Source organism: Paralichthys olivaceus, chromosome 19 (genome assembly GCF_024713975.1).
Source record: "Paralichthys olivaceus isolate ysfri-2021 chromosome 19, ASM2471397v2, whole genome shotgun sequence".
Lineage (NCBI taxonomy): Eukaryota > Metazoa > Chordata > Actinopteri > Pleuronectiformes > Paralichthyidae > Paralichthys > Paralichthys olivaceus.
The window spans coordinates 9,955,110-9,977,982 of record NC_091111.1 but is presented as its reverse complement, the minus strand read 5'-3'; the positions used below and the strand labels follow the sequence as shown (position 1 = coordinate 9,977,982).

General features: G+C 41.1%; 2 protein-coding genes across 2 annotated transcripts in view; one reads left to right on the top strand and one right to left on the bottom strand.

Annotated features, from left to right (window-relative positions):
- Positions 1-14,665, bottom strand: part of nbas (NBAS subunit of NRZ tethering complex) — a 143,665-nt gene extending 129,000 nt beyond the window's left edge. The window contains exons 1-11 of the mRNA XM_069514751.1: positions 14,348-14,665; positions 13,881-13,932; positions 12,976-13,012; positions 10,989-11,066; positions 10,202-10,249; positions 9,026-9,069; positions 6,123-6,256; positions 4,621-4,754; positions 1,981-2,079; positions 191-329; positions 39-104 (exon numbers count right to left, since the gene is read on the bottom strand). Of these exons, the coding sequence (XP_069370852.1) occupies positions 39-104; positions 191-329; positions 1,981-2,079; positions 4,621-4,754; positions 6,123-6,256; positions 9,026-9,069; positions 10,202-10,249; positions 10,989-11,066; positions 12,976-13,012; positions 13,881-13,932; positions 14,348-14,440 (924 nt within the window). The 5' untranslated portion in view covers positions 14,441-14,665. The remainder of the gene's footprint in view (positions 1-38; positions 105-190; positions 330-1,980; positions 2,080-4,620; positions 4,755-6,122; positions 6,257-9,025; positions 9,070-10,201; positions 10,250-10,988; positions 11,067-12,975; positions 13,013-13,880; positions 13,933-14,347) is intronic.
- ddx1 (DEAD (Asp-Glu-Ala-Asp) box helicase 1) lies at positions 14,664-21,362 on the top strand. Its single transcript, XM_020091772.2, has 26 exons — positions 14,664-14,770; positions 14,888-14,939; positions 15,048-15,111; positions 15,198-15,227; positions 15,440-15,536; positions 15,635-15,682; positions 15,825-15,908; positions 16,040-16,123; positions 16,209-16,285; positions 16,392-16,464; positions 16,577-16,653; positions 16,745-16,859; positions 17,018-17,156; positions 17,344-17,404; positions 17,504-17,602; positions 17,762-17,851; positions 18,113-18,301; positions 18,389-18,440; positions 18,597-18,743; positions 18,938-19,026; positions 19,112-19,184; positions 19,316-19,388; positions 19,524-19,566; positions 19,654-19,749; positions 20,367-20,487; positions 20,754-21,362. Exons 1-26 carry the CDS (start codon positions 14,755-14,757, stop codon positions 20,882-20,884), a joined length of 2,220 nt encoding a protein of 739 aa, XP_019947331.1. The 5' UTR covers positions 14,664-14,754; the 3' UTR covers positions 20,885-21,362.
- Positions 21,363-22,873: the final 1,511 nt, after the last annotated feature.

Here is a 22,873-nt window from a genome sequence, read left to right as displayed (position 1 = left end):
TCACAATGAGGCAAACAGAGGGAATGGAGCCACTGTACCTTTTCATCCCCCTGTCTTGGAAAGAATCTGAAGCTGGGAATCCTAAAGAAACCTCTCTTCTGATTCTAGCAGAGGACAAGAATGATGTGTGTGTTAGACCCCGTTTGAATACTTGAGCATGAAGACATGTGCTAGTGTGTATTCTCCTCACTGGATTGACATCGTCCTCATAGCTGGTGACCTGCTTGTAGTGCGGCGAGCCGGAGAGAGTCCTCCAGGCTGTGACGCCACGGCAGGAGGCCTTGGACGTACTGTCATCCCCAGACTCACAGCCTCCCACCAGCAGCAATCTGGAAAACAAGCACACGCATGCACAGTTACCACCTCCATGATTTCACCCTAACCAATCAATTAGCACTACCTCACATGGGCAGCAAATTAAGGTGGTCACTGTGAGGTCATCCTTCAGCTCTGATTCAAGCCAAGTTATCTGAATTTTACATTTTGCAAGGCACTGGGTTAAAAGTTATTTATCAGAGATTCTTTTTTCTTTTCTTGTTGGAATCAATTGCCAGGTTAAGACACAAACAACACCGCAATGACCACAGTGGTGTGCAGGTCTGTCTTTGCAGTGAATCAGAACAGATGCCACTGTGACTGGGCTCTGGGGGGGTGTGATGGAAGATGCATTGCTGTTCAGCTCAACACTGCCCCCTGGTGCAGAGGAATTGGACATTAAGTGAGTGCCAAGATATGAAAGTGAGTTTGTTAACTGATAGCAGTTTTTTGTGTTTTTGTAGTCGCTGAAGTCTGATATATAACATTTACTGTAAAATTTGATCTAAGGTTTCATTACAACAGATGCTGGACTTCTTCTAACACCCCTGGTGCAAATCTGTATATTCTGCACATACATGCATAAATCTGTCTGTAATTTATGATAATGAAAATATCTTATATCAAGCCATAGTGCACCATAATATACAACATGTTATATCTTCATCAATATATTAGTAGTATAGTTTTTGTAGGTTTAGCTAATTGAATTATTTTGCCTTTATTCAGTTTCTCACCTTGTCTTTTACTTGCCTCTAACCTATTCTCTCTGCTGCCGACCCACTTTTCACAAAGGGATCATTAAAGTTTCATCTCATCTATCAGTTGGCAAACATTTGACAGTAGCTGCCAAAATCCATTAAGCTGCAAAATCGAGCTCACTGGCCAAACTAAGCCTGGTTTTCCTGCAGACTGTGGGAGTGTGGTGAAAAACAGTGAGGTCACAGGGCACGATTTGGACATAAATAACTGATACCTTTGACTGCAGCATGGTGAGGGAGGCCAAGGACGCTCTGGACCGCTATGGTCTATTCCTACAGGTATTGCATTAAAGTGATTGTTTCATTTATTCCTGAGTATGCCCCTTGGCCCTATTCCATAATGTAACATCTTGTGCCTGTGCAGGAATGTGTGTATAAAAACCTTTTTCAGTACTTTTATTGCAGTGTTTTATAGAATAAACTGTATACTTCAGCTGCATAATCTGCCATCATGGTAAATTGAAGTTCCAGTAAAGTGGACTGTATAAAAATCAGGTTTATTTATAAGCATATTGACGACATACTCATATTGCCCCAAGATGTCAAATGATGAAAGCGTTTGAAATCACATTTAAACTATATACGCCTTCACGTAGCATCATCAGTAATGGGTTTAAGCATAAAAATTGATTCAAAGGATGCATAATGATGCCTGTAGATGAGTATGAACCTATGAAACATACCCCTGATGAAACACTTTTCTAATAGAAGTAGGCTCGGACTGTGAGGGCCAGAGAAAATAAAATGTGTAAGGTTGTCAAGTAAATGCCACAAGCCGTAGTTACACTGCCACTGATTGATTAAAAGCTAAACGCTGGCAAAAATATTAATTCATTATTTCAGCTATTTTCTACGAACACCACAGACAGATGTGCTGTCGTATTGATGGTAACAACTCACTTACCGGTGGCCCGGGTGGTAAATAGCCGAAGTGATGCCATGGGAGTAGTGGGCAGAGAAACTGAAGCTGTGGTTCTCCTGAAAGTTCTGATTGGTTCCCACACTGAGACAAAGGGGAAAATGAAAGTCACATGACAAGCCACCTATGACTGAACTCTCCAAATATATAAACAATCAAAACATAAACACTCCCAGTAAAAATGTTAATGGTGCGACAAAGATGTTATGGCTTAGAATTTTCAATTCCAGCTGCAATTAAAATGAGACATGGCAAAATATAATCTTTAGATTTAAGTGGGCATCTAAATTGGATTGGTACTAGAGGAGATGTTGTGTAATTTGGAGTGTAATTTGTGGGATATCTCACTGGGGAAATGTTCCCTAAACTATAGAGAGAAGAGGAGATGGAGGTAAAGCAGGCGAAAAACAGGGAAATAGCTGGGAGATCTGCACGGCTCCAACAGTTCAGCTTCCTCCAGACGTCTACATGTGTGCTACATTAAAGCAGCGTGTGTGTGTCTATGAGTGTGTATGTTTATGGGGCGTACACACACATACACAGCAGTGCTGGCACAGAGCAGCAGAGATGACTTACTGTCAAGGCTCAGCTATAATTCTGAAATTGTAATTCAGTGTGTTTGAGCGACAATATTGGAATGCAGTCATATGAAAAGGAAGAGTGAGTATAAGCTCCATATTGAAAATGAACCTTGAAAAACAAGCCAGCGCTTTCTGAGTAAATCTGGTGCAAATGTCTCCCTCATCTTAATTAACTCCACACACACACACACACACACACACACACACACACACACACACACACGTATCAATCTTTGTAAGGAAGGCATCATCAACCCATTACCCTAACTTAAAGGTCCAGTGTGTAAGATTTAGGTGAAAGGGAACTATTGGCAGAAATTTAATGTAGAATAATCCTCATGATGATTTCACTAGTTCATTTCATCTAAATTGTATGAATTGTAGTTTTCTTTAGCCCAGAAAAGGCCCTTTATATATAAATACTTTATATTTACATCGAGGGGGTCCTCTCTACGGAGGCCGCCATGTTTTTTAGTCCAGACTGGACAAACTAAACACCTTTTGAGTTTTTATGACATGTTTGGAAGGAGAGGGTGAGGTGAGGGGTGTTCAGCTGCAACATGCAATTTCAATACTAGATGTCAAATAATTTTACACACTGAACCTTTAACAATCTGAATGTCTAACCTTAGCTAGAACACTTAAACCAAGTCTTAACCTACAAACAGCCATTCACACTATGTGGGGACAAGTATTTTGGTCCCCACAAAGCCATAATACCCCATAAGTATAGATGGGCTCCCGGTTTTCTGACCTCATGAATACAGTAAAAGAAGCCCGCACACACAACCACACACCCTGATGGCTTTTAAAGGCAGCTCTCACTATTTATCTGCCAGTAATGGAAAAATAAATCAGCATTTTCCTCTCATCTTCTCTGCAGAACTGAAGCAATGTCGCCGAGTGCAGGATGCCATCTGATCGGGATTCAACACACATGCACAATCTCATCCTGTGTCTTGGAGTGTCAGCGCACCCAGGCTTGCTGTGACGACAGTAATCTTAAAGAATGAAATGTGAAATCTCTGAAATAATGGCCTATTAAGTTGTGCTAAATTAAAAAAGGGAAGCTGCAGGCACACATGAGGTAAGCACACACAAAATCAGACGTCAAATATTAAAAATGTGTGTTTCAATAAGGATGGCAATTAGTATTCAGAAAGAGAAGTCATTCTGCTGAACGTTTACATATAGATAGAAATGCATCATCAAGCTCCACAGAGGATGCACTGTGCTGTTAAGGTTAGAATAAACATCAAACATGTTGTGTACATTTTGAGGACTGATGAAACTAATGTTGATAAAAAAAAAAACATGCAGCACAAAGTGTGGTGTTAAAAAAGCACTGCATACCAACATGAAAATGGTGAAATACTGTGGAGGGGGCATCAGGATTTTGCTGCCACTGGCCTGAACAGCAAATTATCATGGAGGGGGAAAATTAATTCCTACGTTCATCTTACAAAATGATGTCTGAGTGGCTGGCTGAGATATGAAACTCATTAGCCGCTGGATGATGCAGCAGGACAATGACCCTGAACGTGAAAATATCAACTACAGAATGATTTCAAATTAAAAAAAACTTTTGGAGTTGCCCAGACATTATTGCAACAGAGAAGTGGAATGACCTCAAGAGTCATTGCAATCAGATATTCTAAATTGAGCCCAAGCGAGGTGGATTTTGGTGGGTTGATATTGATATTATAACTAAAATTATAACTAAAACCAAACTTACAGGAAAATGTATTTGCTGTGTACTTTTACTTTTCATTTTAGTCCATGTCCCATCCACGACCATGGATGAGGCAGGATTTATAACCTATATTGCAGCCAGCCACCAGGTGGCGATGGAGACACTTTGGCTTCACTTTTGGGAGCCCTCAGGTCCATCTTAAAATACCGTTTATGGTCCATGTATCGAATGACAAATTAAAGCAGAATTCATCTAAATCTAAAGGGTTCTCTTGCTTTTTCTTCCCACTACATAAGAAGCTGGTGCTTTGGAATCCCTGTAATTTCTCAGTGTATCAGTGTCGTCTCTCACCTGACTAGATAGCTCTTGAGAGCACCACCATATGTGATAACAAGTAGCTCTGCTGACCACTGGGCGCTTGCTGTGTACTCCAAGAAGATCAGACCTGCTACTGCGCAGCTGAAATCCCCTGGAAAACTCAGCACCTGGATCAAGAGGGAGAGAGGAAAAGAAGAGTCAGCAGCGGAATGAAAGTGACTGATTTAAATAGTAGATGAAATCTACTATTATCTTTTAGTTTGTATCCCGAACAAGTTTTTTTACAGGGGCAAACAACAAAGAAACATCATACCAGCCATATTTGTTAAAGGAGAAGAGGAGATGATGGGACAGGGAGAAAAAAAATATGAAAGAGAGAAAGACAGACAGTGAGAGAGATGAGAGATTTATTTTTCCCATCCATGCACACTTTCGGTCAAATTGCCTTTTTTTTTTATCATGTCCTGAAATAGCACTAGTATACGTACTTAACTGTGACAAACAAGAGAAACAGAACAGCAGAATGGAGGGGTGCTGCTGTATCACACACACTGTAGAGATGCATAACAAAGTAGAGTGGCACTCAAAGAATGAGGATCAGAGAAAACTAAATGTGAGCGCAGCTGGGGAGAAGGACATGTGTCTGCCCTAATGGTATCTGACAGGTCGGAGAGGGGGGCGGGAGGAATGATGGATAGAAATGGAGGAATGATATGTTGCATACGGAGGGCGTTAAGAAATACAGACATGAAGTGACAGGGCGACGGGAGCAACCTAAAGGTGCGAGGACGAGATACATACAGGGGGAGGGGAAAAAAAGAAAAAACGACAGGATAAAGGAAAGACTGGGGGAGCGGCAGGTGTGTGTGTGAAAAATTGAACAGGGGAGGTGATGAAGATGGAGAAAGAGTGGTGGAACACCACGAGCACAAGGAAGGGAGAAGAAAAGACAACACATAATGAATTAGAAAGCAGACATGGCAGACACAGAGTGCAGGGGGTGGAAGACGAGGATATGTTCTCTTCAAATGGTGACAGGCAGCTCAGAGAGCCCAGTAAAATCTGTGCTACAACAGCAGAGCATGGTCCCGACATATCTCTGGAGGAAAGATTATGGATGTCTGAAAGCCCAGAACTGTGTCACTGAAAAGTTACAAATACACTCACATCTGCTGTAGCATAGTTTCAATGATTTGATTTACATCCCAAAAAAAATGTAATCAGCCTACATAGAAACTTTTCTGTGACAAATCAAGCAGGATTTCAAATTAGTAAAACTAATGCAGCGCCTGTTCTAAACCTGCCTGATTGAAGCTGGTTGCAGCTTTCTCTCTGAAACTGTAAAAGTCACCTCCAGTAACTGAGCTGCAGCAAGTAATAATGTCAATAAATGTTTGGTTTGCGTAGGTGATGCCTAATCACTTAGCATTTTAATATCATTGCATGCAAAAGAAAAACTAAATCAAACACGAGGTTGAAGGAGATAGAGGGGTTTTTCTTAGATGATTTTGAAGAGCAGGGACATGCGTGGTTACCGGCGGGATGACAAACAGCTCGCTGCCAATGAGGTCAAACAGGCGCACAGTGCCAGTGCTGTCCCCGTAGGCCAGCAGGGTGCAGTCATGGCTCCATGCCACTCTCCGCCACTGGGGGTTTGGGTCCTTTGGCACTGTGACAGACAAAAAAAACAGAAAGAAAGTGGGAGAGTGAATGTTAGCTGAGGATTTCCTGTCAAGCCAGATGACAAAACTCTCTACGAATACTCCTCAGGTCTTCCATGGCACGCAGATATCGAATGCAGATGGAAGGAGGATAAAGCTAATGCCATACATCAGCACTGTGTGTCTAAGGACCTATCCAATTCATCTATGACGGATGGCTTGAGTTATACATCTCAATAATTGTCTCTCAAAAGACGTGCGCACACACACTCTCACATGCACGGTCACGACGGGATATGTGGGGGTAAAAGCGAGGAGTGAGATCATAAATCCAGTTTTTATTGAAGTATAGGCTACTGTTTTACAAATCTGCTGGCTCAGCTGTGCTGTGAGTGTAACCATATCGCTGTGATAAAGCACGTCCCTGCCTGCTGGCACTTTCTCAAGGCTTCGCTGTCACACTCTTCGGTGACAGAGGAGCCAGAGCTCGCTGGCAGGTCTCTGATCCAGAGTCTGTTTTGAATACCTGATTATATGACACTTGAAATGGCGCTGGGGTAATAGGGGAGAGAATATTAAAGTACAACTAGATACAAAGTTTAATGCAGGATTTTTTTGGGGGGCATTTTGCGAAATAGTGTAAAACATAATATGCCGCCACGGTTGCTGTTATCTGATAAGCAATAAAGTTATAAAAAGGAAGTAATGTTTTTATATCACAGCACTACTGGCGTTTATTGTATTGGATTTCTTGGCTGCGGAATGCTGCTGCAACCCCTGGTGGGCAATACAGCAAACGAATGGGGGCGTCGGATATTGTATGACTAGAATTTTAAATGAAGAACAAAAGGAAAGAAGTGGGAGGCGAGACAGACAAAGAGATGGAGAGAGAGAGAGAAGGGAAAAAATTAGAGTGTTAGAAACAATGAATCTAGCACCCACTGAGAGAAATAATAGCACCCTAAATTTTAAGGCCGAAGTATGTGAGAGCACCTCGGGAAGTAGGCAATTTAACACACCTTTGAGACTCTGTGCTGACGCATGAGCAGACGAGAACATGCAGCCATTATGAGAGCCATAGGTATCAAGCGTCTGCCCTGTTCTCTCCTCTTGTTCCTTTGCTCCTATATTTCTCTCTCACACTGCCTCCCTTGTTATCTCACTCTCACTATGAATTGTGTACAGTATGTTGTTCTGCAGCTAAGAGGCCTCCATTTCCACATAGATGGCTTTTTTGGGTAGCTGGAAAATTGGATGCTACTGTCCTGCCCTGTTTTGTTTTGGTTTTCCCTTCCTCCTCCTCCTCCTAGCGATGATGGGGGCGGAAGTTACACCAGACGACCGACAAATAAATGCCTTCTATCTAAAGCCTTGCAGATGCATTTATCTGAGCTTCAGTGCTTATGAATTATTTACGGGGGCGGGGGGACAACTCTACTGCAACAGGAGCAGACAGGGAATGAGGCGGGAGGAAGACAAAGAGACAGAGAGTGATATGCAGGCACACTCAAGAAAAAAAAGGATGGGTACACACAAGAGCAGGTGAATGCACGATCCTCCATTTAAACAAATACCATTAGGATGACCTCGAAATGCATTACGACAAATCTCCATGAAATGAAGTGAAGTAAAAGTAGCATTAAAGGAGAGAGAGAGGGAGAGAGGGAGAGAGGGAGAGAGAGAGAGAGAGAGAGAGAGAGATTAAATGGAATGGAAAAGAAGAGGAAGGCTGAAGTTTACACAGGCCCAGGGTCTGCTGTTATCCACACTATGAACCATTAGAACAACGAGCATAATGTCGGCTAGCCAGAACAGAACAAATATAGTGAGAGAGACAAGAGAGAGATAAATGGCTGGAAAAGAATCAGGAATTAAGGGGACACAAGAAGATGAGGAGAAAATACAAGTTTCATTCTGGGCTTGTTACTAAGCCCTTGCTTTGTTTTTCTGATGTGTATTAGTGAAGACGTGCTGACTTATTGTGATAATAATAATTGATTAAATAGTGTCTTCCTCCCCCTGTAACATGTTTATGAGATTTTGACAACATCTATGGGATGAATAATGATACTGGAAAAATAGATTTATTGTTATATCGTGATGATAATTATCATTGTGATAATATTTTTAAACCATATCAACCAGCTCTTACTCTACATCCATTGTTCTGTACAGTTCACACACACTCACATGCACAGTGAACACTAGTACAAGGACGTATGTCACAGCTCTTCGCTGGTGATGTGACCACATAGCACTGATTCCCTCTAGCTGCATTAGCTTCCTGGTTTTTTTTGCATTGAGAACTTTTAAGGCTTTACACAATCCAGCCGTTATGTACATGGAGGGGGAACTCCCTATGACCCGGGGAGTCATCCTAGATCAGCTGATAGTGGGCATCTGGTAGTTCCCAGAGCCTGATTGGTGACTTAAGGCTACCGTGCTTTTGCAGTACGAGCCCCCAAACTCTGGAAGGACTTAGAGCTGAGATCAGAAATGCTACATCTGTTATTGCTTTGAAATCCTTTCTAAAACCATTGTTTTGTTTATTTTATTGTCATTTAATCCTCTTGTGAGGCACTTCAAACGTAGTTAAGAAATGTGCCATACAAAATCTTGTAGTAGTAGTAGTAGTAGTATCCACACTCTTAAAGTACCACACACATTGCAGAACAATAACATCACATGGGTTGTGAAGTGAGCTGAGCTGTATAAAAAATAATCTTTAACAGTTATCTACAGTAGTAGATTGATAGAACCAGTAGAGGGGGTCTTACCCTGGCACTTCCCTATGACTGAACCAAAGTCATCTCTCACAGACCTGAGGAGCAAACACACATGCACAAAGTGAAAAAGCAGTTTCATTACACAGCACAACCAGGATACACACACCCGAGGGTGCAACCACACACACAGCCTGAAACGCCCTGGTGTACGGTAGGTTATAACAGCCACTGATAGCCTGCCAAGTCAAGTAGCTCAATGGATCAAGCAGACAGGGCCTTCAGAGTAGCCGGTGTTTGGACAGACTCTTAACAGAGCTCAGTGGATAAGGCCTTGAGCTGACATCACACTCACTCACACCAACTAATGCCATGAAACAAGGCCATAAAACACTGTGATTAAACAGCAGCCCTGTGAACAAAGGACACAAGAGAAAAGCAACACATCGTGGCGAGGTGATAGAAGCATAAATGGGGAGACTTTAATGCTTTCAATTACAACAGGTCAACATAAACATTAATCTGATTTAAGTGGACAACAGAGTGTGAAAATAAGTTGTGATTAAAGGGCCAAGAGGAAAATAGTCTTTTGAGTCAAAGTCAAATTTGCTGCTTATTAGCCTCTGCAGAGCAAGACATGCAGAAGCTTCAGAAAGTGAGGTTTTTGAATACATTTGAAGAAAAACATGTTTTCACTTGAGTAATTGAGTGTACATTGAAGGGCAAAAGACTGCAATTTTTCCATTTAAATCTACAAGACGATAAAGAAAGGGTTCTGAATACTGTCTGAAGCCACTGTATTTGTCGACCAGGTTAATTGCTATTGATTTTCATTTCAATTTTGCTCCATTTAAACCCATATATTGTGTCAATATAGCAAATTGCTGAGTGAGTGCGTTTGCTCTGTGTAGGAGGGAAATTGTCTGAAAATAATTACAACCGCTAAAATGAGCACAAACATACTTTTGTGCGCTTTGGACTCTTTCTCTCACACAAACACAAATAATGAAAACATTTTGGAAGCACTGGTATTTTTAAATTGTTAGCATTAGTTTTATGTTGCCTGAAGTACCAAAGGGAGGCAAATGTTTCTGCACAAGCTGAGACTTAAGCACTTTTTGATAAGAAACATGAGGTGCTATAAATCACCCCTTTAATTACATGGCTCTCTGTGACTTTCACGTACAGATTGAGGGCCTCAAACGGCGGGATGGGGGTTTCAGTAATTACCTAATCTCCACACACTGGTCCTGAACCACTGCCAAGAGTTTGCCATTACTGTGGAGAAAACAAGAAAGGGGTCAGGAATGAACAAGAGAAACGAACAAATGAGAGAGAACACAAAAAGAGCGGGAGGTGAGAGGAGTAAATGGGGAAAAATAAGCGAACGATAAATAGAGAATCTAAGTCGGAGCTGAAATAAAGACCATCCAAGGTGATTAGGGAAGATAGCTCACGGTTATCAGTGGCAATGCACAACAGAAAGTGTTGTGCAGCAGAGTTTGGATGGCAGAGACACAAACTAGTTGGGCGGAGAGCAGGAGAAGTAATAATTGGGAGCATTAAAGAGAGCAAAGAGAGTTAGAGAGGGAATGAAAAGAGAGAGTAAGATATAAGGGCAGACAGATCAAATTGGAAGGATAAAGCACTTCAAACTAATGGACATATGCAGTGTCAATGGACCATGCTTAACACAGTGCTACATGGTTGAATCTATAGCCAATTAAATTCCACCTTTCTATTTGGTTTCTGTTCAAATGAGTACAATTAAAGTTGAGGTGGGGGACTCAAGGGAGAGAGGAAACCAGGAGAGGGGGTAAGTTTAGTGGATGTCAGTAACAGAGGAGCCCACAATCAAGTATTGATCGCAGAGTGTGAGTGTGAGTGTGTGTGTGTGTGTGTGTGTGTGTGTGTGTGTGTGTGTGTGTGTGTGTGTGTGTGTGTGTGCGTGCGTGCGTGCGTGCGTGCGTGCGTGCGTGCGTGCGTGCGTGCGTGCGTGCGTGCGTGCGTATTGTACCTTGCAAGCACCAGCTGCCAGTTGATCTGCTTGTTTGCCAGACGGACAAGACCCAGAGGCAGAGAGGAGCTGGAGGGGCTGAAATTCATCGGATCAAACAAACCGTGCCGTCAGAAAATTTACACATTAACAACTGATGGTCTTTTTTTACTGACAATCTTATCCTACTGATAACTAGTAGCTCTTTTAAATAACACTTCCAGTTCCTCTTAAGACACACTGCTATAGATGAGACAGTGTATCGAAATCAAAGACCATGTATAAAGACGGACCGTGCCTCTTCACTTCCTGGCACTATCCAGATATTAAGCTACAATATCCCAGATAGGAACACATTTGGAGCCTGTCTGCACAGAAGTAATCAGGGAATGGAGCCGCGGTATCAAGGTCCCTCTGACGCACAAGCTCAACCAATCGTGATCAGTCTCAGCTGTCCATCATGACATTTCACAGTATTTTTAAATCATCATACAACTAATTATACCATCTTTGAGTTCAATCTATTCCATATCAATTTTCTGTTTGTTCGTGACCTATCCACTTACATGACCTATACTGCAGCCACACACACACACACACACACACACACACACACACACACACACACACACACACACACACACACACACACACACAGAGAGAGAGAGAGAGAGAGAGAGAGAGAGAGAGAGAGACAGAGAGAGAGAGAGAGAGAGAGAGAGCGAGCAATGCCAGCATAGAAACTTCAACATTTTATTAAATATCAAAAATTCTTTATGAAGTTTCTCCTTGGCAGATACTTTTAGCTTTGGGATTTCTTCTGAATAAAATATGTCCCCAGAATAAGGATTTTTGATTCACTTTCTTACTTTGGGGGGAGGGGTGTTTTATATTTTTAATATTGTTTAGTCTCAGTGATTCTTTCAGATGTAATTATTATCAATTTCATATGTCCATCACATTCAGTAAACTTCACTGTTGCACCTATATAATTTCTGCTTCATACAGTATTTTAGGTTTTTAAGCTTTCTCCTACTCCAATAGGTTGTTTGAAACAAGGTTATTCTCATTAGACACAAAACCTTTAAGTTACAGTGTGTTTTTCATTTCATTACTGTTTGTGAATCATTTAACTTTTTAATAAAAGACAATAGTTCGTACCAGTAAATCATGATGCTGTAGAATAGTAACCAAGATGGCTGCTGTTTGACATAAATATACTATATAGAATCATAAAAATGATATAATTGCTCGACACTTCTCCAACTTCAACAAATAAATGTCACAACATGTGGTGGGGGGGCAGTCTGCCAACTCTCTTCAGTTATATCGAATAAAACCCCTGATTCTTATTTTATCCAGCGAAAGGGAAGAGCTGAGAAACAAGCATGGCTAGAGGAGTCTTTAAATATTTAACAAGGTTATTGATGGTACAAGCTAACCACCTGCTGAGAGGATAAGTAGGCCTTGATTCTGCAGAGAATTACACAGTCCACTGCCGGCCACATCCAACACGTTACATCAGATACTGTGCAGTGAGAGCACAGTGAACAAGGTCAGTGTTTTTTTAGGTTCATGCTGATATGAATGATTTAAAAAATCTGAAGATATTAACTTATCGAATAAAAGATAGCTTTGGTGCAAGTTTAGTGCAGTAGATTTGATGTGATAGAGATCAGCTTTAACAACAATTTTCAACTTTATAACACAGAATTTTAAACTACAGATTTTATTACTTTTCAATCATTTTTGAGTAGCAGCTGGACTTAGTACTTAGATATTCTTGCAATAAGATTTCTGGATACATAAGCAAGCTAAATTGTATATAAATGTGCAAATCATACATATTTAAGTAATAGTTATGCTTTCATGTTGCTTTAGTCGAATGTATTGAGCCATATATAATATCACACAGCCTGTTATGGTATGTCCCTCCATTATATTGGCTGAATAAACGCATGTCACTGTCTGTCAGCCTCTGGTGTTAGAATAATGATGGTGAGCTCACCTGTACCATAAGTAGTGCAGAATTAAGCGGAACGGCCCTGTAAGAAATGAATCACAGTTAGTCAGCATGCAGAGTCTTGGTAAATGTGTGATGATGTCTTATTTTTTTTAATCAGTGCATATCAATCTTTTGTCACATTCTAAAGTAAGATCAGACCAGAGACTAAGGGATAATATAAAGTGAAGCTGCTGAGGGATCAGATTCAGTGTCTTGGTCAAGGACAAGCAGGACGTGAACATTTCTCTCTTCACCCTGACCTAACAACCACTCATCAACAGATCTGGGACAAACTACTATAGAATTCACGAGGAAAATTTTTTTCAAACACTCGCACTTGCATAACTTATAAATCATGTAATTGCAGGTTGTCATATCCTGCAGACAGAGCTGTCTAAAAGTGGGTGATTAAAAGTGGATCATTTCTTTACCTGGTGATTCATGCACACACATTTTTTAACAAGAAGTTGTGCTATCCTATGCTTTGATTTCAGAATTAGTTGGAACACCTTCACACCTTTCCAGAAATCTACTACTGGTCAGTGGTGATCACAAAGCATTGAACTACAGCCAGCTACATCACTAGGTCCCCTTAAGATTTCAATGCTCTATTTTCTGCTCCTTTCTGTATTTTCATTCATTCTGACATTTTTGCAGCGCATGTGTCTTCAAGTTGATGAAGTAGTTTTCTTAATCTGCCCGTGTTGTTTTCTATTTGCATGTGTTTTCTTAATTTGCAGTGTGTTGAGCTCTCTCTGCCACCATAAGCACTGGATGAATATGTGTGTGAATGAATGTAAAAAGACTGGAAACGCTCTGCACTTTAAGCAGGTGACTCAAATCCATGGCCACGGTCAGGCGCTGAGAGCATTTTGTGATGTTGATCATAGAAAACAACCAGAACTCACCTGTCACAGCTTTAGCAACGAGGGAAGTGTTGTGCTCCTTGTTGCCTCGCACCTGCACGTGTTGGAAAGAGACAGGTTGGTTTATCACTCAAACAAATACAGTTACAGTGACGCAACGTGTGCTGGTAAGGGATGAAAACAAAGGCTCCATTGATCTATTTCATCCTTGAGGGTGCGTTCCTGTCAGAGAGGCTGACAGGGAGACATGTGGATGCTGTCCTGTAAAAAAAACCACAAAGTGAAAGACGTGCATGTCTTCAAATAAAGCGAGAGCTCCCCCACAACAACACATGAGATGAGAACACGAGGATTGGATTGTGTAGAGAAGTTACGGTTGCTAACTTTGTGCTACGTGGCTCTGCGCGGCTGATGCTCGTTAACTTTCGGTGGCCATTTTTACAAATACACCATCAACACAAGAGCCACACAGCGAGTTAGAGACGGGGGAGAGGCCAAGGGTGACTCACCTGAGTGTCCGTCTCTGGCGGCCATTCAGTAATAACCAGTAAGTCGTATAAAATATTTTCCTCTTCGCTGTCAATCAGGCTCTGTTCGGCCATGTTTACCTGGTGCAGCTGTCAAAAGTCCACGGCGGTCGGCAGGGGTCAAAATCCATCAGGGAACCGCGTTTGGAAAATGTGGTTTACCACTGAAAACATATTTTGATTCGCAAAATTTTATATAAATTAAAAAATAAGGAATTTAGTGTTAACGTGGCCCCAGAAGCTAAGCGTGTTTAAAGTCCCTTTAAGGAACTAGTTTGCTGTCCGGAACCAATGTTCGAGGGAACCAGTCCTCTTTAGCAGCTGCACAGAGCCGCAATCTGTGAACACGTTAGTTCCGGTTGTGGTGTCGAGTCGCAGCAGCAGAAGCAATGGCAGCGTTTTCTGGTAAGAAATCTACCTTCAGTTCAATATAATGGCGTCGCCATCATATTTGTCTTAACGTGAAACTACCTATAAGACTCAGGACTTTAATGGAGTCATTGGATGTGTGTTTCTGAACAGAAATGGGCGTCATGCCTGAAATCGCGCAGGCAGTGGAGGAGATGGAATGGCTGTGAGTGACACAGGCTGAACGTGGACAATCAGTGTTCTTATATAATGTTTATATATGTTCACTTTGTTGTTGTTTGTTATCTGATTCCTTTGAATGGTTGGATTTCAGGCTGCCTACTGACATCCAGGCTGAGTCCATCCCTCTGATTCTCGGTGGAGGAGATGTGCTCATGGTCAGTTGAACTCTTTATCTCCTTGTTTCAGACGCAGATTTTCCTTAGTGCAACTCCAACATCTTATTCTCCTTTCTTTCTTTCAGGCTGCAGAAACTGGCAGCGGCAAAACAGGAGTAAGTTAAAACCTTAACCTGTGCAGTTTGTATTAATAATAATAATACAAATAATAATAATGTGTATAGCACTTATCTAAACATGGTTTCAACAGTGGTGTAACCATCACATTTGATCTCTGTCAGACTGGTTGTTATAATGGAAATATTGTTTAATTGTTAATGAATTAGTATTTGAACACCTGATCAAGTGTCATACTTGCCACCTTCAGGCCTTCAGCATCCCAGTGATCCAGATTGTGTACGAGACCCTGAAGGATCAGCAGGAGGGCAAGAAGGGCCGAGCCTCCGTGAAGACCGGAGGAGCCAGTGAGACCACCTTAAATATCAGTGACTTGTTTGTTTACAGTCTGTGGTTGATGGAGCAGCTAAAACGTGCTCACGTTGAACTTGCTTTGTGTTTTCAGTTTTCAACAACTGGCAGATGAATCCTTACGACCGCAGTCCAGCCTTCGGTAAGAGCAGTAAATCAAATATGTGGTGTCATAATCGAGCACTGAAAAACAGTCCAACCCGTTATAAGTCCAACTCCACATATTCCAGCTTTGTTCTTGTGTCGCCTCTCCTCATTGTCCCCTTATATTTTTACCCTTCCAGCAATCGGTCCAGATGGAGTGTGCTGCCAGAGCAGAGAGTTTAAAGAGTGGCATGGCTGTCGCTCTACAAAAGGTGTCACCAAAGGTATGTAATGCAAGAATTAGATGCATTTCACACAAAAAATAAGTTTTTATTTGATATAGTAAGAAAAATGAAAAGATCATATCTTCCTTTGTTAAAGTGACCTACCCTTGTTTGTGTGTTTTGTTGTCCAGGGAAGTACTATTACGAGGTGGCCTGCCACGATCAAGGTCTGTGCCGAGTCGGCTGGTCCACCAGTCAGGCAGCACTGGACCTGGGTAAACTCTTCCACTTGTCTGTCCCTGCTGTGCAAGCTAAAATAATGGTTTTCAATAGAAGACTAATTCAATCATTTCATTACAGGAACTGATAAATATGGTTTTGGTTTTGGAGGAACTGGAAAGAAATCCAACAACAAGCAGTTTGACAGTTATGGAGAGGTAACAGTTGATGGATGATCGTGGTGTTAACATCTGTAAACAGAAGTGAGGATAATTTAGATCATAAAAACACGTGGTCTCTTTTTGTTATCTTGCACCTTTGCAGGAGTTTACCATGCATGATACTATTGGATGCTACCTGGATCTAGACAACAGCCAAATGTCCTTCTCAAAAAATGGTGGGTTCTCAGAGGTTCTTATTTTCATTATTTTATTTAAGTAGACATCTGTAGTTGATAGTAAATAAAAAAGATTATAGTTCATGCCCCTTTCTCTCTGGTTTTTTTGTAGGTAACGACCTCGGTGTGGCTTTTGAGATCCCTCAGAATCTGAGGAGTCAGAGCTTCTTTGCCTCCTGTGTGCTAAAGGTAACACAACAGAACAATTCAAATTCAAGGTCTGAAAAAAATAACCAATGTATTAAACACTATAAAAATGTCTTCTTTTATTGTTTGCCAGAATGCAGAACTTAAGTTCAACTTTGGAGGGGAGAGTTTTAAACACACCCCAAAAAGTGGGTTTGTTGCACTGAATCAGGCACCAGAGAGTCACTCCGTCAAATCCTCTCAGGCAGGTCTGTCAACACAACAAGACACACGCACACAAATATCACCATTAAAAGTATCAGTGACCATTTGATGTTGAGTTGAAAACCCTTCACAATAATATCCCACTTTGAAGACTGATGATCAGTTCCTTTATTGAGTAACTGTCCTTCTTCTGTCTGTGCAGGCACTGCTAAAGTCAGTCAAGTGAAAGCAACAACCAATGCACCCAAAGCCCTGATCATCGAGCCATCCAAAGAATTAGCAGAGCAAACTCTCAACAACGTCAAACATTTTCAGAAATATGTGGATAACCCCAAACTCAGGTAGGTAATACAGAGCTGCCTCTGACACTGGTCGACACAAACCTCATTCCTTTTTGTATTCCACTGTGTTGTACTCTTTCATTGTCTACTACATTTGTCTGCGTTACAAATATATTTGTAATAACAATTTGATACCAGCAGATGGAGTCAGTGCTCTGTGTTTCATTAAATCCATCTGTTACCGCAGGGAACTGCTGGTGATCGGTGGTGTGGCTGCCAAGGATCAGCTGGCTGCTCTCGAACAGGGGGTGTGTGAGATGTCACCTCTCCACACACTTTTTATTAAAACATCTTTCTCCCTGTCACGCCTCATTAATCTTTCCCGTCTTCCCCTCATGGTTCACTAGATCGACATTGTGGTGGGAACCCCCGGCCGACTGGATGACCTCATTTCCACTGGGAAGCTCACGCTGTCCCAAGTCCGCTTCCTTGTCCTGGATGAATGTGTATGTTCAACACATCTGCTGCACCTGAAGATTTATGTTTCATCTGATGCACAGATCGTCACAGCCAATAATGTTCAAATGCTGTTTTAATGGTTAGTGTTTGTAGCCTCACTATCTCTGATGACAATAACCATGTGTTTGGATTCTCTGTGTCCTCAGGATGGCCTCCTCTCAGCAGGATACACAGATTTTATCAACAGGATCCATAACCAAATCCCACAGGTCACCTCTGATGGCAAGAGACTGCAGGTAACACTGAAGATGAAGTTGCACGTGTCACAAAAATCATTTCAGTGACAACTTAGGAAAGTATTTAACTGTGTATAATTCCCAAAAGTAGCTCTGCTCCATTTTCCATGGTTTTAACTGGGAGCTACAGATGGTTTAGATGAATATTAAACAACGCTGTCTGGCCAGTTAACAAAGTTGCACATTAATCTAAATATGTTATCGTAGTAACAGAAATCCCAAGAGTGTGTTTCATTTTCTAACTTCAAGCTGTTTCCCCAGGTGATCGTGTGCTCCGCCACTCTGCATTCCTTTGACGTGAAGAAGTTGTCCGAGCGCATCATGCACTTCCCCACCTGGGTGGACCTGAAGGGCGAGGACTCTGTTCCAGAGACGGTCCATCACGTGGTGGTGCCTGTCAATCCTAAGAACGATCGTCTGTGGGAGCGACTGGGAAAGAATCACATCCGGGTAAGTGCCACGAGCTTGTGTGTTCTCTTCCTGCTGCTGCAGATGAATGTGTTGACACAGCCTTACTTCTTTGATTTCTGCCGTCAGACTGATGAAGTCCACGCCAAAGATAATACCAGACCAGGAGCCAATTCTGCAGGTAAGAGCAGATAAGCAGCAGATTTGATTGTATCACTTTAATACAAACTTCAACATCAAGCCTTTGAACAACATCTTCTGTTAAGTGTTCCTCAAACGGAGTTAAGTTGAGATGTAAATAAAAATGTTGATCGTTCATTGAGCCTTTGTGTTTTAGAAATGTGGTCCGAGGCAATCAAGGTTCTGAAGGGCGAGTACGCGGTGCGCGCTATCAAAGAGCACAAGATGGACCAGGCCATAATCTTCTGTCGCACCAAGATCGACTGTGACAACATGGAGCAGTACTTCATCCAGCAAGGAGGAGGTAGGAGGCAGTAGTGCTATTTAGGGATGGTCTGGAACACGTGGTCGGTCCACCTGTTATCAGATCACCAGAGACAGATGTTGACACCAGGTCTGAACAGAAGCTTTGTCTTTACTTTGTACTTTGTACAAGTTTACACTTGACAATAAAATAATGTTGTAATGACTTTCCTTTCATAAATTATTTTTCGTCAGGTCCAGACAGTAAAAGCCAGTTTTCTTGTGTTTGTCTCCATGGCGATCGCAAGCCTCATGAGCGGAAGAATAACTTGGAGCGTTTCAAGGTGAAAGAACGAAAACTCACCGGCACTCTTTGACAAAGTTTCACCAGCTTTCCTGTATTTTAAGTTATCTTTGTATTTTTTTCAGAAAAAAGAGGTGAGACTTCTGATCTGCACAGATGTAGCCGCCAGAGGAATTGACATCCACGGAGTTCCTTATGGTAAGAGAAATGCTTTAGACTTTCTGAATAAAAATCAAAACCTCTTATTCTACATACCTTTTCAAATGCTTATATATCTTTCTTTGAGTCCTCTCTGCCACTAGTTCAACATTCATCTTTTTTTTCTCCAGTGATTAACGTCACGCTGCCAGATGAGAAGCAGAACTATGTCCATCGCATCGGCAGAGTTGGAAGAGCTGAGAGGTAAATCTGAGTTGAAATCATTATTTTCATTATTGTCTCATTGTGCGGTTTTTAAAATCTCTTTTGTCATAATACGATTCAAGGGACAGATAATGAATGATAGTATTAATATTTGAATTTCTCTTCAACCCACAGAATGGGACTGGCCATCTCTTTAGTTGCTATGGAAAAAGAGAAGGTAGGTTGAATGGTAGAAGTACAGATTTGAAGTAAACATAGATTTTAAAAATGATTGCCTCGTCGGTACATCTGTCCATGTGTGCAGGTGTGGTACCACGTTTGTGCGAACCGAGGCAGAGGCTGCTACAACACCCGACTGAAGGAGGATGGCGGTTGCACCATCTGGTACAACGAGAAAGAGGTGAAGAAGGATGCAGGCAGAAACGTCATCAAGCTGAGGCAGCAAGTTACATATTGTGTTTTGACGTACGGCTCCATCTCAGCTTCAGCACAGAGCTGTTCAAGTGATTTGATAGGCAACCGATGAATTTGTCACCCTGGCAGAAACAGCACTCTGGGGTTTGAAGGGTAAATGATCTGTATGGATTCATGGTGAAAGTCTTGCCAGCAGTTGCTCTGGACAATCTGATCTGATGATGAAAAAGATGAGTCATGCACGTAGAAGGGAGGGAATAATCAATGAGACACCGAGATTCGAGCGCTTTTAGATGATAAGAACTGACGCCGGTGTTGATGTGATGTCAACAAAAATATAAGATTCTGCCACAGAAGCTTTACTTCATGTCCTGCCTCTCGCGTGCTCTGCCCAGATGTCACCCCTTGTCTGAATGCCCCCGACATTTTCCTGTTCCTGTTTTGCTGCGATCTATATATGTGAAAGACAAATTCTAGGAAAAGTCCAAAGTGGACACTTTCTGAAGTTCATGTCTGAAAGCGGCTTAAATGATGTCATTACAGACTCATTGTGCACTCTCAATCCTCGTTGTGACATTTTCCCCTTGTTCCTCCTGATCACAGCTCCTGTCAGACATTGAGGAGCACCTGAAGTGCACCATCACCCAGTGTGAGGCGGACATTAAAGTACCTTTGGATGAGTTCGATGGGAAGGTCATGTATGGTCAGCGCAGAGCACTGGGAGGTATGAGAACTGTTACATGACGTGTTACATCACTTAACTGCAAGAATAGCAGCTGAATATCAATTGTAAAGAGATGTATAGTCCGACACCATGGTTACAGACATTCATTATTATAGCATGACATTATTGCATTTTCTGTTTTCATATAAATGTGATTACAATGTGTATTTTAATTTTTTTAAGTTGGTTAGTTTTTTAAAAGCTCTAGATAATATTATTCATGTAGTTGTGTTGAGATTGACCATCAACCTGTTGCTCCTCTGTAGGTGGAAACTACAAGGGTCATGTGGACATGCTCGCTCCAACTGTCCAGGAACTGGCAAACCTCGAGAGAGAAGCCCAGTCTTCCTTCCTGCACTTAGGATACATGCCGAACCAGCTTTTCAGAGCCTTCTGAGCATCCACCCACCAGAACTGACACTACAGGCTGCAGATACAGATTGAAGAAAATTGTAAATTTTCACGTTTCAGCTACATGATGCTGAATCTTTGCGTAAATGAGCTGCAATGTTATGTAATATTTTAAGTTTGGTTTCCTCTCAGACATAAAAACACATACATAACTTATAAATAACTTAAATCAAAAGGTTTCACGATACCAACATTACACAGCCTCTCGTAGCTCAGCATCCATAGAAGAATGAAGACTTTTGACAAATCAATTCACCCAATGTAGATTTAATATTTGCACTCTGTCTCAAAGGCCTTTCTGAACTGGAAACCTAATTTACTATAGTTTATGGAATGGGTTTTTTCTGATTAATTCAACTGAGTGAAATATTTAAGTTCCTCTTGATTGTGATTGAATGAGATTCATTGCATTTAAGTGGCTCCATTGTTTTCTGTTCTGAAATAAACTCTAGTGGCAAAGTTTAGATTCATTTTCATTTTTTCTTATGCTGATAACTAACAGTGTCTCAATGAACTACAGTATTGTCTCTTTATATATATTTTTTAGAACATGTTGTCTTGCCCCTATTTTGTTAACATTCATAAGGAGTCTTCCTCTACACTATAAAATACCATTTAATTTCATAGAAAAACTTGGACATGCTGATGTTGAGTATTATGCTTTAGAATAACTTGAAATTATTTTATAAATATCCATATTGTTAATATTTTCCATTCAATTAAACCTTAAAGTGTTTTCCAACATTTTATACTTTTGAATTTTTAGTTGTTGATGGTTATGGACAACAGCCACATATCTACTTTACCAGGTGTAATATTGAAACTGGACTGATGGTGGAGCTCCAGACCAGAAACCTTCCTCATACTTCTAAAGGACAGGAAATGCTTTTTAGTCTATACGTACATATATATGTATGTACATATATGTATATATGAATACCGGTAAACCAGGGAGATGCAATTAAATACTGAGAAATCTTGGAGGAAGTCAAACATCAGATAAGAAAAGAGGAAATGATGCAGATTTGACTCAACACATTTGGACTTTGACTTAGACTTTTCAGGTCCAACGGGAATCTATGGATCACACCTGTCTCAGCAAACACACAAACATCAACAAAGCCTCTGATGTTGAGATAAGTGAACGTGCCTTCAAAATAAAAGCCTTAAGTACAGGGGAAAGAAGATATTTGATTGGATAGAATGTGGCAGGTTGGTTGGTTCCATCCTATCAAATCAATCTGAACATATGAAAGTTTTGGATAATACAGACCACCCCTGACAGCACCAGGCAGAGCAGTAGTTCAGTGGCAGACCATTACTGCCGATGTTTATCTTCTCTGATCTTATATTTTTTAATAGATCTAGTCTTGTATTTTAAGTTTTACTCTTGCACTGTTTGAACTTTTTTTAAATCCACGTACATCTGCTGCACCATCATTTTTACAGGCTCTGTTAGTCTAATGCACAACTTTGTATATATCTTTAAATCTGTATTTATATTTGGCTTCAATACTCGGTTACTTGTATCATTCAATCACCTCATACTTAAAATATTTGTATTGTCAATATCTCCATTAGCACATAATGTAGTAGTTCTGGTGGCTACACTTTCATCAGTATACTTATTCTTGACCTTTTTTATTCTTACACTGTTGTGTGTGCTACTATATGCCTATATTTCCCTCTTGGGATCAATAAAGTAGCTATATATCTATCTATCTATCCATCTATCTATCTATCATCTATCTATCATCTATCTATCCATCTATTTATCTATCTATCCATCTATCCATCTATCTATCTATCTATCTATCTATCTATCAATCTATCTATCTATCCATCCATTCGTCCGTCCATCTGCCTGTCAGTCTATCTATTTATCATTCATCATCCATCAATCCGTCCGTCCATCCATCTATCCATCTATCTATCATCCATCTATCCATTTATCTATCATCCATCCATCCATCTA

Excerpts from the sequence above, each read along its gene's own strand:
- ddx1 (XM_020091772.2), top strand. Across the intron at positions 17,852-18,112 it reads CTGATGGCAAGAGACTGCAG|GTGATCGTGTGCTCCGCCAC; the intron begins GTAACACTGAAG and ends CTGTTTCCCCAG. Across the intron at positions 18,302-18,388 it reads TGGGAAAGAATCACATCCGG|ACTGATGAAGTCCACGCCAA; the intron begins GTAAGTGCCACG and ends TTCTGCCGTCAG.